At 37.2% G+C, this 17,779-nt stretch overlaps 1 protein-coding gene across 3 annotated transcripts in view; it reads right to left on the reverse strand.

Moving 5' to 3' along the window:
- Window positions 1–3,661: 3,661 nt before the first annotated feature.
- Window positions 3,662–17,779, reverse strand: part of LOC124594795 (lactosylceramide 4-alpha-galactosyltransferase-like) — a 463,646-nt gene continuing 449,528 nt past the window's right edge. For all 3 annotated transcript variants that reach the window (XM_047133215.1, XM_047133214.1, XM_047133216.1), the window contains one exon: window positions 3,662–6,279. In XM_047133215.1, coding sequence (XP_046989171.1) covers window positions 6,019–6,279 — 261 coding nt within the window. In that variant the 3' untranslated portion in view covers window positions 3,662–6,018. The remainder of the gene's footprint in view (window positions 6,280–17,779) is intronic.

The raw sequence follows: 17,779 nt of genomic DNA on the forward strand, positions 1-17,779 counted from the left end.
TCGGCTTCCAGTCCACGATGGGCGACCGGGACCACCAGGGCGCCTACAACAGTCTTGAACCGTCTTCCTCCCGAATGTGACTCCTTTGTGCTAACCACTGCGCCACCTCACTTGGTTGACAGTTGCGTTTGAACTGGCAATCCGCAGTGCGCCAGCCAGTATTGCTAGCCACTACACATCATCACATGCAGCACAGTTCGCAGCAACATCTCAGTCACTCCAACGTGGCAGCGATCCATGTTGCCACCATTGCATTATTCAAAACAAAAATGCAGTGTCATCCCAAGTCACACAGAGAATGTACTAACATCTAGTGTATCTGTCAGATCAACCACTATTCAGCACTCCCCATCACTTTCAAATTATCCTGAAGGAAACTTTTATCCAAAATTCAGTGTATGGAAAGAAAAATTGAAATTGCTCATAGATTGTCAGTTATGTTCACATGCAGATCACGGTTATCAGTCCAGGCACAGCACCATATGTTCCAAAAAGCCAGGGGTTAGTCCTTGGCCAAGCAGTCATTTGCATACCTACTGGGGGAACTGGCGTAATGTAGCTATCCTTCAGTATAGAGACAAAATTTAAACATTATGTAGTACCCAGGCAAATTGTGCAAATTGGTTGGTTCTTTTTCATTAGGTGTGATGTAGGGTGGCCCTAGATGGCTTATAAAAGCACCATTTGTTCATGGGGGTTCATGAGAAAACTGAACAACAATTATTTTTTGGGTACCAAAATTATCAGTTTTGGAGATGGCCACTTCTGTAACTTCTACTCATGGCACATTGTCGAAATTTTTACCATATATTCTTAAGATGATGTTCTTGGGAAACTGGAGATTTTTTGCTATGACTAACCATCACTGAGATTCAATATTACCAATCGTATCCACATAATATCCTTTCTGAGGCTGGATGTAGTTTTAACTGTTGTAGTGAACACTTTCTAAGTGTTTTGAGGACACTAAGCTGTGTTTTCAGTAACCATTTTTTCACCAACAAAATTTTGGTGTGCTGTCTCCACAGTCCCATTATGGACATTTCACACCTATATACTGTCCTGACCTGGAAGTGCCATCTGATGGTATAAGCACCTTACAAAAAATTATTTTGTCATAAGAAATGCTTTGTACACACAAATCAAACACCAAATTTTTTGTTGCACTGTAGCTGTAGGTTAAAAGTAGTTGTGCATTTTTATGAAAAAGGGAATTTGCATTGGATGAGAGGCTATTTTGTTTTAACATTACATTATGTTGCTTATATGCGTCAACCTATAAAAATATGTTGAAGTATATACATAAACTGTCAAAACTTTACTGACCTACAGAATTCATTTTATATAAGCAGTACACCAGCTGAAAAAAACTCATGTCAGCACAAAAAGCCATATATGTTCCTCACTGAAAAACTGGCAGAAAAGTAGGAATCAGCTGCCTCAATCCTCATTCAGCCTTCCCCACCAAAATATTTGGCATCTGAACATTTGGGTGCTTTTTTGTGTTGAAAGAGAGTAGCAGAGAAACAGTGACGGTAGGAGAGAGACATTGCCAGTGTGTGAGAGAGAGAAAGAGGGAACAGTGGCAGTAAAATAGAAAGACAGATGAGTGGGTATAGTAGCAGTGGGAGCAAAAGAGAGATGGGTGGAGATGTACAAAAGCTTGGAGGAAGGGAGGGGGGGGGGGATGTCTGGACACATCCCACCCCCAAAACACACACACACACACACACACACACACACACACACACACACAGACAGACACAGACTTACTCATGCTGGCAAACTTTAAGATGAAAAAGTTTGCCAACTTTACCCCATACCCACATGTTAAAGTTTTTCATTGTAGGGGTGAAAACCGTGAAGAAACCATCCCCAAGAACATGTGTGGAGAGGACAGGCAGCAGACTGTAAGTGATAAAGAGAGAGACAGTGGCAATGGGAAACAAAGAATGGGACAAAGACAATGGCAGTGGGGCACAGTGAAAGTAGGAAAGAAGGAGAGTGGTAAAGAAGAGTGAGAGAAAGAGATAAAGACGCTGACAGTGGGAGATCAACAGTATAAGGAAAAAGATTGCTACTCGCCATGAAGATGACGTGTTGAGTTGCAGGCAGGCACAACAAAAAGACATTTACACATTTGCCTTCTATCAAATCCTTTGTCAGAAAAAGAAACACAGAAACATTCGTCCACACGAGTAGGCACACCTCACGTACACATGACTGCGATCGCCGGCAGCTCGGACCGGGATGTTGCATCTCGGTCCAAGCTGCCAGAGATAGCAGTCATGTGTACATGAGGCCTGCCTGCTTGTGCGAATGAATGTTTGTATGTTACCTTCTCTGACAAATGCTTTGGCCGAAAACTAATGTGTCTTTTCATTGTGCCTGCACGCAGTTTAACGTGTCATCCTTAAGGTGAGTAGCAATCTCCGTTTCCTGTATATATTTAACACTGGGAAAGACACAGGATAAAGTGCCAACAGTAGGAAGAAACAGTGGGAGAGAGACATAGATAGACAGTGGTAGTGAGGGGGAGATGCTGAGTTTGAAGGCTTCACTTTGGAGAGAGACTGGTAAAAGGATTTTGAATGTTCTGTGTTAAAAAAAACTGCAAATATGTTAGCATACCAAATTTTTTTGTAAGGAACGTGGAATGAGGGTTGAGGCAACTGGGTCCCACTTTTCTGTCAGAGTCTTTTAAAGAGGAGCATATTTGCCTTTTTTATGCTCAGAAGGAGCATTTTTCAGTTGGTGATAGGCCGACCTCTGTAGGCTTTCATTGAGGAAATCTACATGCTTCAGAAATCTTATAATGTTCACACTTTGTAATGTTCACACTTTATAATGTTTCTGAGAGTGGAAATAAACATGTTATATGATTCCACAACAGACTGATGTCAGAAATTCATCCCTATAATTATGTACATCTGCTCAACAACTCTTCTTGAAAATGAGAACTCAATTTTTATTCAAGTTTTAATTAACATTAGTTAAATAACTTATGCAAAACTAGTTATCTGAGTCAAGGTATTTTGACCTCATGCTTTGACACAGATATCTCAGTTGTTTCAAAAGACTTTATTAAGAAATGCATGAGAAAGAAATTCAGCAGTGCTTACAGTGTCACTGTGAATGAAATGTAGTTCTGTTTCACTAAATGTTATGCATTATTCCTAAAAATGAAACCAAGAGTCCAAACTTCAGTCACATGATGGCAGCTGATAGAGTGGAAATAAGAAACGTGAATGGTATAAAACTAGATTCATTATTTCAAGCATTTATGTTGTAGCGATAAGGGCTGTTAAATCACTACACAAAACTTTAGGTTATCATGATCAAAGTGTTTGCAACTGATATTAGATTGGTAAAAAGAACAGAGAAGTCAATAGGATTTATCACAACCCTCATATTTAATGGTTCCAAGTACAGTAGTAGTCCAAGACACTTAAACAACAAGTGGCTTTAGGTCTCCAAGACATGCGAGGGGCTGTAACAGAAATTTCTTGATTACTGTTGTTATACAGTTCATTTCATTTCATACAATTTGAAAATGCGTTACTTTTGATCAGAGAGCTACTTCTGTCCGGGAAAAAGAAAATGGGAGGGAAGGAGATTCAAAAATTTGAAATTTTTAGGTTTTTTTTATTTCTTTATTTATTTATTTTAGGAATTTGCAAGTATGGCAGACAAATAAATCGTCCTTTTCTGTAGGTTTTCACAAAATATGAGCCCTAAATACTGGTATCAGTGCACCAAAATCTACAAAATATAAATTCTGTAAGGCAGCATTACTTGATATGAATGCCGTAACATTTTGTTTTAAATTGGCAACATTTTCTAGGATTCATACAAAATAGTCATACATGGCATTATTTTAGTATAGTTTTTTCCCCTTGAAAGCAGACAAAATATATAACACTTTCATTCTAAGAAGAGACTACAAATTGGCCTTCAGAATCACATACACAGTGCTTTTTCCAGTTGACTACATTTCTTAACATGATCATTAATTAACAACAATGAAAAATAAAAAGTTTTATTATCCTAACATTGCAGAATAACTCTCTGATGAAATTAGATCAGTTCCTGTTTACAATCCCAGTTCAGTATCATTGCTAAGGTACTGTGATGTTTTCATTAGTAAATGGTATTTAGGCGTACAAAAAACCTTGTCTTCCTGTCAGATGTTCTATGAGACATATATTATATCGCAGATTGACAGAAGAAGTAACTGATGCAAGTCATTAAAAATGAAATTTTATGCCTAGTCCTACAAACAGGAGTATCTGGGGCTGAAAGGTACTGGACCTGTATCAGTGGAGATTTGAGGCATTAATTGTTAAACTGTAACATGATTGTGTCATGTAAAACATACACCTTATCCTCATCTTCTGATACAGCTCCTGTCCAGTTTCAGAAATAGTTATGTACATGAATGGTTGTCTAGTGGATGACAGTTCTTGGTGAAAAGGTGCACATCATCAGCTTTAAAATTAGTTAACCAAAGCTTTACTCCACACTGAATCAGGAAAATTGAGCACATATAGTAACAATGAAAGGGCCTACATAATAGTAAAGTAGCTGATAACACCAGCACCACACTTTCTTTTAGCAAATTTTAATATCAAATTACTTCATAATTGTATTTTTTTTAGAAGGGAGATAAGCACTAAGGTTTAAATTCTGTTAACACAGTTAATGTCTCCAGGAAATTTAAGAATTATTATACCAGTAAAAATCATTTGCATACACAGCACTTCACTCTATATGTATACAACAAAAGCTAGTTGTAATTCCTTATTGAATTAATAACATCTTCACATTTAAAATGACAAACAGCCGACCACTTTATCTCATCAATAAGCAAATCATAACAATGTGTAGTTAATCCACCTTATCAGACAATAATATAAGCACTGAAATTACCACAGAAAGTGGCATCAAATCAAATACCTTGCACAAGGATAGGAGATACATTTATGTATTTTTTTTATTGAATGATGTACTTTTGTTACAATTAGTGGCTATCTAGATGAAAACATGAGCCTTTTGAAATGTCTCAAGTTTCATAGGGAAAAAACTAACTTCATAGGGAATCAATAAATCCCTCCTATTGCAGAAAAAAAGAAAGTTAAAGTAATAATGTAAGCTTGTACTGTTTATGTGAAGCATCACATTTATAGTGTACAGTGCATACTGTCTGGCTTTTTTGTTCTTTTTTCCACTAAGTGATCATGATTATAAATATAAAGCTGCAATTTAAGGTAAGTCATAGGACTGTTAAACGGGTACAACCTTATTAAATGTAAAACAATATGCTGTTGGTGTTTTTCTTTTTCTAAAAGACTGTTGCATGTGCTTATATTAATTTAAATACAATATTAAACAAATTTCCAATGTGTTACAGCAAGTCAGTGAAAAAATTCACTTGTTTAAAAAAATGTTGGTGGACTCTTCGAGAGAATAGTTCTAGCCCTAACAATAATTGTGACTCTCATATCTATTGTTGAGATGCTGTATGATATTTTAGAGGCTCTGCCCATTTATCTTGATTTCTCAGAAATACCAATCTTGACTTTTAGTGTATTGAAAAGCTGAAGAATCACAATTAACAAATTTTTCACAAGTGTTGCTACAATGATAACATCCTCTGCAACTGCTAAAAGTTTATGAAAATTAATCACAGCTTCATGGTTTCTAATGTGGTTTTAATCATAGTGGACACTAAAATTTAAAATGAAATGACTGACTGAATCATCATATAAAAGTAAAGCCCTTATAAGGGTAAATTCGGTACTGGTATGGGAAAATAGTAACTTTTCATAGTTACTTATAACTATCTTAGGAAATAATAAATATATTGAGCTTTGGCCATACTCTCATTGAAAATTCTTAAAAAATAAATTAAATAAATAACTAAAACCTGCAGTTAATAAAGTACAAGTGTTTCTCAATGCTGTTCACATTCTTTGATTAAAAGTCCAGTTTTTTTGTCACTTATCACAGAAAACATTTTCAAAAGCCGTCAAGTGCACTTTCATAGGCATCAGGACAGTTCACACGTGCAATCTTGGCATAAGCAGAGTGAGGGAGTGTTTTGCGGCTGATTCTGCTTAGCTTGTTCCATACATGAACAGCATACGCTGTTTCCAGCTTGGCAAGTGTTGTGTTTGCATCCTCCTCTGAGAAGTACATCTGCCATGAGTTATAATGAACTGGGAAAAATAGTGCTGCTGGCAGCACACGAAAGCCACCACAATCTGCCATAGCTGCTGTCTGAGGGAAAAAAAGAATAATTGTAAAACAAAACCTCATTTTATTAAATCTCCCACCAAACTGTTACCTCTAAATTTTAAATAAATTATGTAATATTGGTTCTCGTGTTCTGAATGAGAGTCACTTCTTTCCCTCAAAATGGATGTGTTATTGTTGGTTCTGCTCTTCAAATATCAAAAAATGCTTCTTTTATTATTTCTATTTTTATCTTTTTTCATAATGCATTTTTCATATTATTCTCCAAAGTCTCTGTTTACCTCTCTTGACAGTCTGACAGATTTTCTATATATTCTCAGTGTACTTTCCAATAATTGCAATGACTGCTCTCTGTTAATATCTTTAATGTCAGTATTTAATGAATGTAAACAAGAAAGTCTGTACGCAAGCAGTTTGAGTGAGATTTAAGGGAGAACAACCAAAATTTAATTTAATACTTTGTACAAGTTACCTTTCATGTTCTACAGTGTACTGAGTCATCAGTGAGATTATGTGCATGCAGCCAAAAGTAGTTAGCACACTATTTCACTGTAGCACACTACATCTGATGATATGCCTGAAAGCACTTACCTATTCCAAATGCCAGTTATTAACATTTAGCACAGATTCTCTATCCACTGGGAATCAAATATTTAGGAAATATTTTATTTTATTTTGTCCTTCTTACTACAGTTTTAACACACATACAGTTGTTCAGTGGTGACCTGTATGTTCAGTGCACAAATGCCAACCATAACAATTTACAGGGTGTTGCCCTGACTGTGTTCAAACAGGATAAAATAGAAACTTAAAATTCAATAGCACACACACAATATTTTGCCTTGACACAGGAAGGCACCTAGAAGAAATACAGAGTTAATGATTTAATACAGTACTGCAAACTGATTTATTAGATATATGTGCTTGCTTGTTCTTGGTAGAACAATATATGAGACATTCAGCCACACATTAATGCCATCACTCTAGTAATTTAGGATGAAACTTCAACAACATGGCGTTTTTAACATCATATTCATTTCACTCACATCTAAAATAGAGCAGAACCTCAGGGCTATGCTAGTGGTTGTTGTCTGGTGAGTTAATTTAATAAAACAAGATGCACTGAAAGTAAAGCGCAAAGTCTTTGCAGGAAAGTTAAGTGTGCTGTCTGCATGAGATAACTACAAATCTTTGTCAGTGCTCTAGTTAAATTTCAGGTCGAGGTGCCACTGCATCTCATCACAGTGGCTGGAATAATATTTCTTCCATCATCCACATATAGCTATTCATTACCTTTATCCCTCAATGTTCCATTTTTAAGTTCTTCTTGACAGTGATACTTTCGCACATAAAATTAGAGCTCAGTGAACAGCTTCACACGATTCATTTGTTGTTGTTATTGTGCTTTGTGCTAACTGCTAATTATGTTCCTTGCACTTAAAAGTATTCTAGTATCCATAAAAATGAGACAATGTTCCTCTGTTTGCAAATGGAGGTATGAATTCAAAATGTGCTGGTTACCACATAGAGGAGGCGTTGAGCTGCCAATAGTCACATTGAAAAGACTGCTGTTATATAACAAACTTTTGACAAAGTCCTGTGTCAAAAATAAAAAACACATTCACACAGGCACAACTCACATACATATGGTATTGTCTCCATGCACTGGAGGCCAATGGCCCAAATCTTTAAGACAGGATCTCCAAAAATGTAGCTGCTGTTTGACTGGATAACCATTACACCTAAAATTTTTCTGATTTGTACACTACATTTACAAGTGTTGAGCAAAACTGGCATTGCTGACAGAATAAAATTTTGTGTCGGATGGATATTCAAACCTGGATTTTTGCATTCATCATAATGCTGCACCATCTGCCTCATCTAAGGACACTTCTTGATCACAGTGAAAGCTCCAGTCAGCCAGTATCACTGTTACTTTTCTTAACTGCAAATGGTTCTCCATCATACATTACTGGATTAGCATCCAAGAAAAAAAATTCGGTAGAAAATGACTCAGTGACACCCGAGAGGTTGGCTCCATAATATTAGATGTCTAAAATTAGTCAGCAATGTTTTAGGGTCTCACCATTTGCTCAACAGCAAGGGCCTTCAGGAACTCCACATTGTATCAGTTTTCAGAAGGGATGGAGAAAATAATCATAAAACTATTAATAAAACTATCATCCTAGAGTTTCCTTTGAATGATTAATAGAGCCACAGACGTTTTTGACTAGGATTATTAAAGTTTGAAATTTACTTTGACAGTTAAGAAGCCAGTATTTTACCACTGCTGCTAGTCTGCCCAGTAAAACTGATGAAATGTTATATTTTGAAAATATACAGGCTGTAGGCAGTTCATATAAACTTTCCCTGTGAGAAACAACAGTTATGTCTGTACTACTTGCCTACGCACATCACAATTGCAGCGCTACTTTAAAATGTTTTTTTAAAAGTTAAAATTTTTTTTTTTAAGTACAGTCTCTTTCAGAATAATCCATATAACTGATCTCACTGTCATGTGATGCATGTCAATATCTAAATTTGTTCAAAATCTTGAGAATGAGACATATCCCATTTTCATAGCAAGTAGTGTGTTTCCGCTGATTTTGTTGCTTTTGGTCCTTATGATGTGTGTAGACACACACACACACACACACACACACACACACACACACACACACACACAGAGCTGTTCTCATTTAATAGGTCAAACTAACAAACTAACGTTTTATTTAACTTTTCACTATTGTCATCTATATAACAGTGAAGTATGAACTAAATTCACACCACTAAACCCAAAATTCTGATAAATTATAGAGGTTCTGGTTAATAAGGTACCCTCTTTCTTTAGTTTTCAATACTTAGAGATTTTCAGTTTCCTGCCTAATGTCTGCCAACAACCTGTCGAACCCAGAATTTAAAGATCTCTTCTGAACCCAGGATATCAATGCATAGTTTATATTAAAATTACTTTTGCGTACAATATTGGAGGTGTGAATTTCATAGCTCATCCACTCGACACCCCAGTCTGTTCATAATACCAGGAAACCCTGAAGTGACATGCTTGTTGCAGTACAGCCTCTAGATTAAGGTGAAGATAACATTAGCTTAAGTAATCTACAAGTTATGTAGAAATGTGTTGACCTGATCCAGAAGCTGCTGTTGTAAACATCTAAAATTCACAGGAGTTAATATCCCAATGAATAACTGGCTGCCCACACTCCTCTAGTTTGATCTCAAATGTGATGGAACGTGATATTTGACTATCAGCAAGCAGCCATTAAGCTCATAATCAGACCAATTAATCATTATTTTATAAGAGTTCAACACCTCTTTTTAGCACTGCTCTCAAACAATGTTCAACTGGCATTGTGGGGAGTGGTGGCTCCGAGTACAGCCAGATGCTTAGTTGTAAACTACTAATTACTTTCCAAGAGCAACCGTCATTTCACTTAAATCATCATGCTTCCCTTATTACACTCCTGTCACTATATTTCCTTTATTTCTTCATATGTGACAAAAATTTTAAGCTGCTTTAATTGATCAGCATGTAACATTACTACTCTGGTGTGCGTGTTTGCTAAACGTATCATAACATAGCACAACTGGTGGGTGTTGTGGGTGATACTGAGCTAAAGTTTAGGATACTTAAAAATTTTATCATGAACTCACCTGTTAAAATATTGAAAAAGTCATAAGTTAAGGCTAAGTTAAAAGTTAAGAACAGGATCAAAATATGTCTGGTTGATCTCATTCCTACGCACATGATTAACAACAAACACAGATACCTAACTCCTACAAAAAGAAACAGAAAAAGGAAAATACTGACCAACCTTTGTAAAGCATTCAAATTAAAAATTATGTCCAAATACTTTCACAAACTATTAAGATATGCTTTAACTTTAATCTGTCTGAAAGTAGCTCTACAGAAGTGAGCACTGTAAGGTAATTATACATAAGCAAATTCAAGGAGGACAGCAGTCAGTCATTTTATGTCTACTACGTAAAGGCTAGTACCATTTTATCTTACTTTATGCTTGTCACATTGTGACCTGACTCACTCTTTGGTAATGAAACAATGATAACCATGTTATAGTTGAAATCTAGATCTGCAATAAATTACAGATTTTGCGACTTTCTTGAATTTTAATGTTCAATGATAATTGCAGACACAGGCATCCAATGGATTCCAGGTCATTAATTGTAAATATTAGATTTGTTTCACACAACTTCACCTTTAATATTGAAATTGAATTTAATTCATCCAAAATAACTTGATTCTGTGATCAAGAGTTTAATGTATTTATTTCTGTCGTGAAAATTGGTGGTGACAAGATTCCTTTGGCAACTGTAATGCGTAAGAATGTCTCATTATTAAAAAACTACTCATATGACTTGTTTGCAATTTTGAGTTGCAGAAGTTTAATTGTAGTGCCTTTACAGCTATAGCAATATTATCATATCTGTACCTATGAGATAAAAGTGTGTTACAATAAGAAAATCTGCTGCAACAACATTTATGACAAAAGTTAAGTTTTAATATTTAGTTTCAGGAATGTATCAGTAAATATGGACACTTATTAGTTTTGTTAAACTTCAGTATTCACAAAACCATTAGCACTAGTTGAACATAAATTGATACACAATTATTTTGAATGAAAAAGTATGCCAGAACTTTTCACCTTTTGGACTTTAAATTTCATCAGGATCAGAAAAGACACACATTCCAGCCATCACAATTTGCAACCATATGGCCACTGTCGTCTTTGGGCACTAAGGTTTGACTGCAACTGTGTCTGAATAGAGAAAGGGCAAGAATTACATATGTGAATTGGTAGGAAAGAAGATGTGAAGTACTGGAGTGGGAGCACAGGAGGGAATGGAGTCAGGTAGAGGCCAGAAAGTAATGGAGGTTGTGTCCAGGCAGGGCTTATGGGAATGAAAGATATGTTGTAGGCAGAGTTTCCACCTGCGCCATCCATAAAAGCTGGTGTTGATGGGAAGAATCCAGATGGCAAAGTCTGTGAAACAGTCGTTAAAATAAAGCACATGGTGTTGAGTGGTGTTCCATATATCCTTATACTATTATCTACTCCAGTTCCGCCATGGGCATCTCCTTGCCCATTAAGGGCAGGGCTGCCTGTTTAAGCATATATGAAATCAAGAAATGTAGTCGCACCCATTATGCTGCGTTCAACATGGATATGACTACTAACAAGCTGTCTGTCTGCATGTATGGCATGTATGATCACTGCCAGTATGTGGCTAGGAGACAGCTGGACCAGCCAGTTCCAAGAACGCCACTCAACACAATGTGATTCACTTTAATGACCGCCTCACAGCCTGTGCCATCTGGATTCTTCCCACCAACACCAGCTTCTCTGAAGTGCACAGGTAGGGACTCTCCTTACAGTATATCCTTTGTTCCTGTAACTCCCTTGGCTTCAACCATCATTAGGACCTGTCCTCCATCTGCCTGTCCTCTTCTCTGCTCCCCATCCAGTACTACACATGCCTTCTATCACGACAATGCACATACATAATCCTCACTCCCCACCCCCTGTTTCACATTAGTGTGAAGTTCGTTTCCAGTGACGTGGTACGGATGTGAGTGATGCTTCATCCCCCCCCACTCAGTTGCATCTAAATGCTTCTGGTAAGTGGCCACTTGCATAACTAATTCCAAGAAGCATTGTCCAGCTAAAGCAATATCAGTCTTATCCCAGTGTGTTCCCTGTGTCTTTTTATGGTAAATTCATACAAATGAGAGCAGAAAAATAAATATAGTTGGATTTGAAACACCTACTATGGAAAAAATATAGCTTTAACAAAGCCAGGGGTATTAAAGAAATTGCATTTAGTATCTTCCAACAAAAAATCAGATGTGTCAGTAATGGAAAAGGACAAACTTGACTTTTGCAGACAAGAAAATGAAAACATAGATGGAATTTCAGTAGACTTGTTGTGCATTTGTGAAAACCACTTGGAAATAACTGAAGTGGAAAAGTTCATCTTGATAAAATGGGCTGCAATAGAATGTTGCCTCATTTAACAGAGCAGAACTTGTTAACATCCTCTGAAAAAGGGAATGCCTCAGGCATGGCTAACAAATTTGGCAACTTGTTTGTATACAACCTGAAATCGAAAGACTAAGATAGTCTGGCTCAACACCCCTCTGATTTTATTTTTGAGGAAACCACCCTTAACCCTTAAATTTCTTGATGTGCAATCTGCTCAAAATTGATGAGATCAATAGATAACTGGAAATGGAGCAGTTTTCATTGTCATAAATGAGGTTTGCAAATGTGTATTTTCCCAGAAATCAAGGAAAGAAATTATTAATTCTGCCCTTTATGTATCCCCAGGATAAATACTAGTGAACAAAAGCACCACTGGCATAGCAACCAAGGCGTTTGACTAGGGTATGGAGAACACCTGAGTTCAGTTTTCAAACAAAGACTGTCGCCCCCCCCCCCTTTTTTTTTAATACCAAAAGAGATAGGAATACGAGGGTTAATAAGATGCATAAATCAATAGGGAATAATAACAAGGTAGGCACATAAATTCCTCAAACAACATTACTAATGAAAGAACTAAAATTTTAAGCCTTGTTGTACGAAAACAATTCTGAATAAGACTGCTGCAAATCAGTCATGAGGGGCCACACCCAGCCAACTGTGCAGACGGCACAGGACAGAATTTTATTTTGGTGGTTCAAAATTGCTCTGCTTTTTCTAGAAACCCAGAGGGAATTGCCCAACTGCACAGATGCAATAATAATTCATAGCATGATCAACTGTAAGCACCAATTTATCAGGCAATGTTATTATATGTCTGTTTAAATGTAAACCAAGTCTGTTTTTCACCGAATCTTTAGAAGGAACAATATAGTTACACAAATATTGCAGTTATTAGATGTTATGGATGCCATGAGTATATTTGCTTTGAGTGTTTTTATGCCAAATACCATTCATGTTGTTGCTAAAATGGTATACAGATGAGCTAGCTCTCACTAGGGAGGAGATAAATGGAAATGTCGTGTGGCTAGGGCCTCCTGTCGGGTAGACCGTTCGCCTGGTGCAGGTCTTTCGATTTGACGCCACTTCGGCGACCTGCGCGTCGATGGGGATGAAATGATGATGATTAGGACAACACAACACCCAGTCCCTGAGCGGAGAAAATTTCCGACCCAGCCGGGAATCGAACCCGAGCTCTTAGTATTGACAGTCTGTCACGCTGACCACTCAGCTACCGGGGCGGACAGGGAGGAGATGCTCAGACTGTACAGAATATATAAAAATTCTTGTAAACAAGGACCTGAGCTAGATAATACTTCTTATAGAGCTTATCTAAAATGTAAAAAAATCTACAAAGACAAACTGTCCTTGGCCAAAAAACAGGCATGAGAACATTACGTTGAAAGTGCTGCCAACAAATGTAAAGCAGCGTGGGATATCATCAACCAGTGTAATTCATAAACCCATACACAAGATGCAATGCTGCTCCCAGAAGAAGTAAATAATTACTTCCTAACCTAAGTGAGTGAGCTGAAAAACTGGCACTTGTGCACTAGATCATCTTGGTGCTGTGCCCCATAGGAGGTATACTTTCCACTGGAATGTTGTCACCCCAGAGGATATTGTAAAGCTGTGGCAAGGTTCACCAACTCCGAAAGTATGGACTGTTATTGGTTTTCTAGCTATGTAATGAAAAAATAATACACCTTATCTGTCAACCTCTTTCTTTCATTTTTAATATGTGTTTAGAATCTGGAGTTTTCCCAGATGCACTCAAAACTGCTAAAGTGATACCAGTCTTTAAAAAGGGAGATAAGCATCTGCCCCAAAACTATCGACCAGTTTCTATTGTCCCAATTTTCTCCAAAGTTTTTGAATATCTAATGTACAGTCAACTAAATAACTATTTTGAAAAGCATGATCTCCTCTCCAACAGACAGTTTGCATATGAACGTGGTAAAAATACCACTACTGCTGTCACTGAAGTTGTTAACCAAGTGTTAACTGCATTCGAAAATAAGGATCTAGTATCAGTTGTACTTTGTGATCTTAGCAAAGCCTTCGACTGCATACCATCTAACACCCTACTTGCAAAACTGGAATTTTATGGCATACACAAACCATTTTTAGATGTAATCAAATTATACTTAAGTAAGAGGAGACAGTTTGTATCAATTAAAAATAGATCCTCCTCGCTGAAGGAAGTTCGGACTGGAGTGCCTCAGGGCTCGGTCCTAGGTCCTTTTCTGTTCATCATTGCAATTAATGACTTACCTTACCATGTAGGAGCAAATTCAATTGTGTGTTATGCAGATGATACAACATTGCTCAATACACACCATGACACAACAGAACTGCATCAGGCAACACAGGAAAAACTAGAACTAGTAATGGATTGGTTTTCTTCTAATGAACTCCTGTGTAATCCTGATAAAACACAAGAACTAATTCTGGGTTTAACTACAGCTGTAGAAAGCAAATCAGTAAAATTGTTAGGTTTCCACATTGATTCAAAATTAAACTGGGAGGAACACATTGGCCATATCTGCAAGAGAATAGCAAAAGTGTGTTATCTCATTTGGAGATTGACAGATGTAGTCACTGATGAGTATCTAAAGGTGGTATATTTTGGCCTCTTTCAATCACACATTTCCTACGGCATATTGTTATGGGGACATTCTTGCTTTGTCAGTGAAATTCTGAAAATTCAAAAAAAGTAATCAGAATAATGAGCAAAGTTAAGCCCAAGGAACACTGCCACCCCCTCATTATCAAGCACACGATATTAACTGTTGTGAATCTATACATCTACACAGCACTGCTTTATGTCAAAAGCAACTTAAATGAGTTTGAGACCAGAGAGAACATACATCCCCAGAACACCAGAGGCAAACTGGACTTCGACATACCAAGACACAGACTCACAAAGACTGCAAAACTCACACAAAATAATGAGTTTAAAACTCTTCAAACTTCCAGCATCCACTCGGCCACTGACCAGTAATATTTTCAAATGTAAGATTTATGATTGGTTACTCAAACACCCATTTTATAAGATAACAGAACATTTTGAAATAATCATTGACATTAGTATATAAGAATATTCCTAAAAGAAAGGGAATTAAATTGTAAAACCTTTACTGTAAAGTTATTGTTAATTGTATATTTAATGTTCAGACCTATTCCGCTGTAAGTGGTCAATGGTGAATATACTGAATACTGAGGACGTAACAGAATGAGTGAAAGATCCATTGTAAGGCAATCTGGATTAAATTTTTAATTCTTTACTAATCAAAGCCATTCAAGAAATTTATTTGCTTACCTTATTAACCCTCTTTCTACCTTATTTGATTCTGGAAAAATACATGTAAAAAAAAGTGACAGAATTCATTTGGGAATCAGACATGAGTTCCTCACTCCCCATCCAAATGCCTCAGTCATTGCGCCAGTGGCACTTTCATTCACCAGCATGTATCTTAAGGTTAGGTAAGCTTCTTTCCTCAATTTCTAGAAAAATATTTGTTTGTGGATTCTCATAAATGATAATGAAAAATGCTCTATTTTCAATTATCTATTGACCCCATCAATTTTGAGTCAGCTGCATGTACTGATCTTTAGGGGTGATTTTCTCAGAAATGGGGAGGTGTTGAGCCCAAATATTTTAGAGCCTTTTGTTTCAAATAGCACACAAACAGCCTGCCAAATATGAGCTGAATCGGTTGACCATGGCTCAGGCCTTCCCCTTGTGGGAGTTATCTTTCATAAAGGAATCCCCACAGATAAAGCAACACAAGACCTAATGTGAAGTGTTGGCAAATTTAGTCAAGAAAAATTATCCTGCTGGTATATCCTGAAGCATTTCCGTAAGACTCGTGTGATGATCAAACCTACCAGTAACAAATCTAGCAGCCCGCCTCTGAATTGCTTCTATGTCCTCCCTCAATCCAACCTGATAGGGATCCCAAATGCTCAAGCAGTACTCAAGAATAGGTCGCACCAGCGTTCTACAAGCGGTCTACTTTACAGATTCTACCAATGAACCGAAGGCGACCATCCGCCTTCCCCACAACTACCATTACATGCTTGTTCCACTTCATATCGCTCTGCAATGTTATGCCCAAATATTTAATCGACGTGACTGTGTCAAGCTCTACACTACTAACGGAGTATCCAAACATTACAGGATTCTTTTTCCTATTCGTCTGGATTAATTTACATTTATCTATATTTAGAGTTAGCTGCCATTCTTTAAACCAATCACAAATCCCGTCCAAGTCATCTTGTATCCTCCTACAGTTACTCAACGACGACACCTTCCAGTACCCCACAGCATCATCAGCAAACAGCCGCACATTGCTATACACCCTATCCAAAAGATCATTTATGTAGATAGGAAACAACAGCGGACCTACCACACTTCCCTGGGGCACTCCAGATGATACCCTCACCTCTGATGAACACTCACCATCGAGGACAACATACTGGGTTCTATTACTTAAGAAGTCTTCAAGCCACTCACATACTTGGGAACCAATCCCATATGCTTGTACCTTAGTTAGGAGTCTGCAGTGGGACACCGAGTCAAACGCTTTCTGGAAGTCAAGGAATATGGCATCCGTCTGATACCCTTCTTCCATGGTTCGCAAGATATCATGTGCATAAAGGGCGAGTTGCGTTTCGCAGGAGCAATGCTTTCTAAAGCCGTGCTGATGCACGGACAGCAACTTCTCTGTCTCAAGGAAATTCATTATATTCGAACTGAGAATATGTTCGAGAATCCTGCAACGAACCGATGTTAAGGATATTGGTCTGTAATTTTGAGGCTCCGTCCTTCTACCCTTCTTATATACAGGCGTCACCTGCCCTTTTTTCCAGTCACTCAGGACTTTATGTTGGGCAAGAGATTCGCGACAAATGCAAGCTAAGTAAGGAGCCAATGCAGTAGAGTACTCTCTGTAAAACCGAATAGGAATCCCATCAGGACCTGGCGATTTATGTATTTTCAACCCATTCAGCTGCTTCACATTATTACTGGCAGGTTGTATACGATTAAAAAAATAATATTTTCTGGAACATTTCAAGTTTATTAGAAATTTTAAAACTGATCAGTAATTATAAGAAGAATTTCGTGATTGGCTTCTACCATAGCATTTCATGCCTCTTCATTTTATCACATGTATATAGTTCAATAACATTGAACAGTACAGTGGTATTGCATTTTTAATATAGTATACAGATTAAGTTTCTCCAATTTCCACGCCCAGAGAAAATGGTGAATGGATGACAATTAAAGGAAGACGAATGTGGGCAAGCATTAAAACGAAGTGTTCAGAAACAGAAGTGCAGTTCTTCTAGAAAAGAAAAAAATTCAAATCAGACACAAAAGCAAAGCAGCATCAAATGAGATTTATAACAATGAAGGCAATCAATTATTGACAAAATTATTTAATTGAATAGATAAAAAATCTACTCACCAAGGCAGAACACACACATATAAGAACATTGTA

The sequence above is a fragment of the Schistocerca americana genome, chromosome 2, assembly GCF_021461395.2.
Source record: "Schistocerca americana isolate TAMUIC-IGC-003095 chromosome 2, iqSchAmer2.1, whole genome shotgun sequence".
NCBI lineage: Eukaryota > Metazoa > Arthropoda > Insecta > Orthoptera > Acrididae > Schistocerca > Schistocerca americana.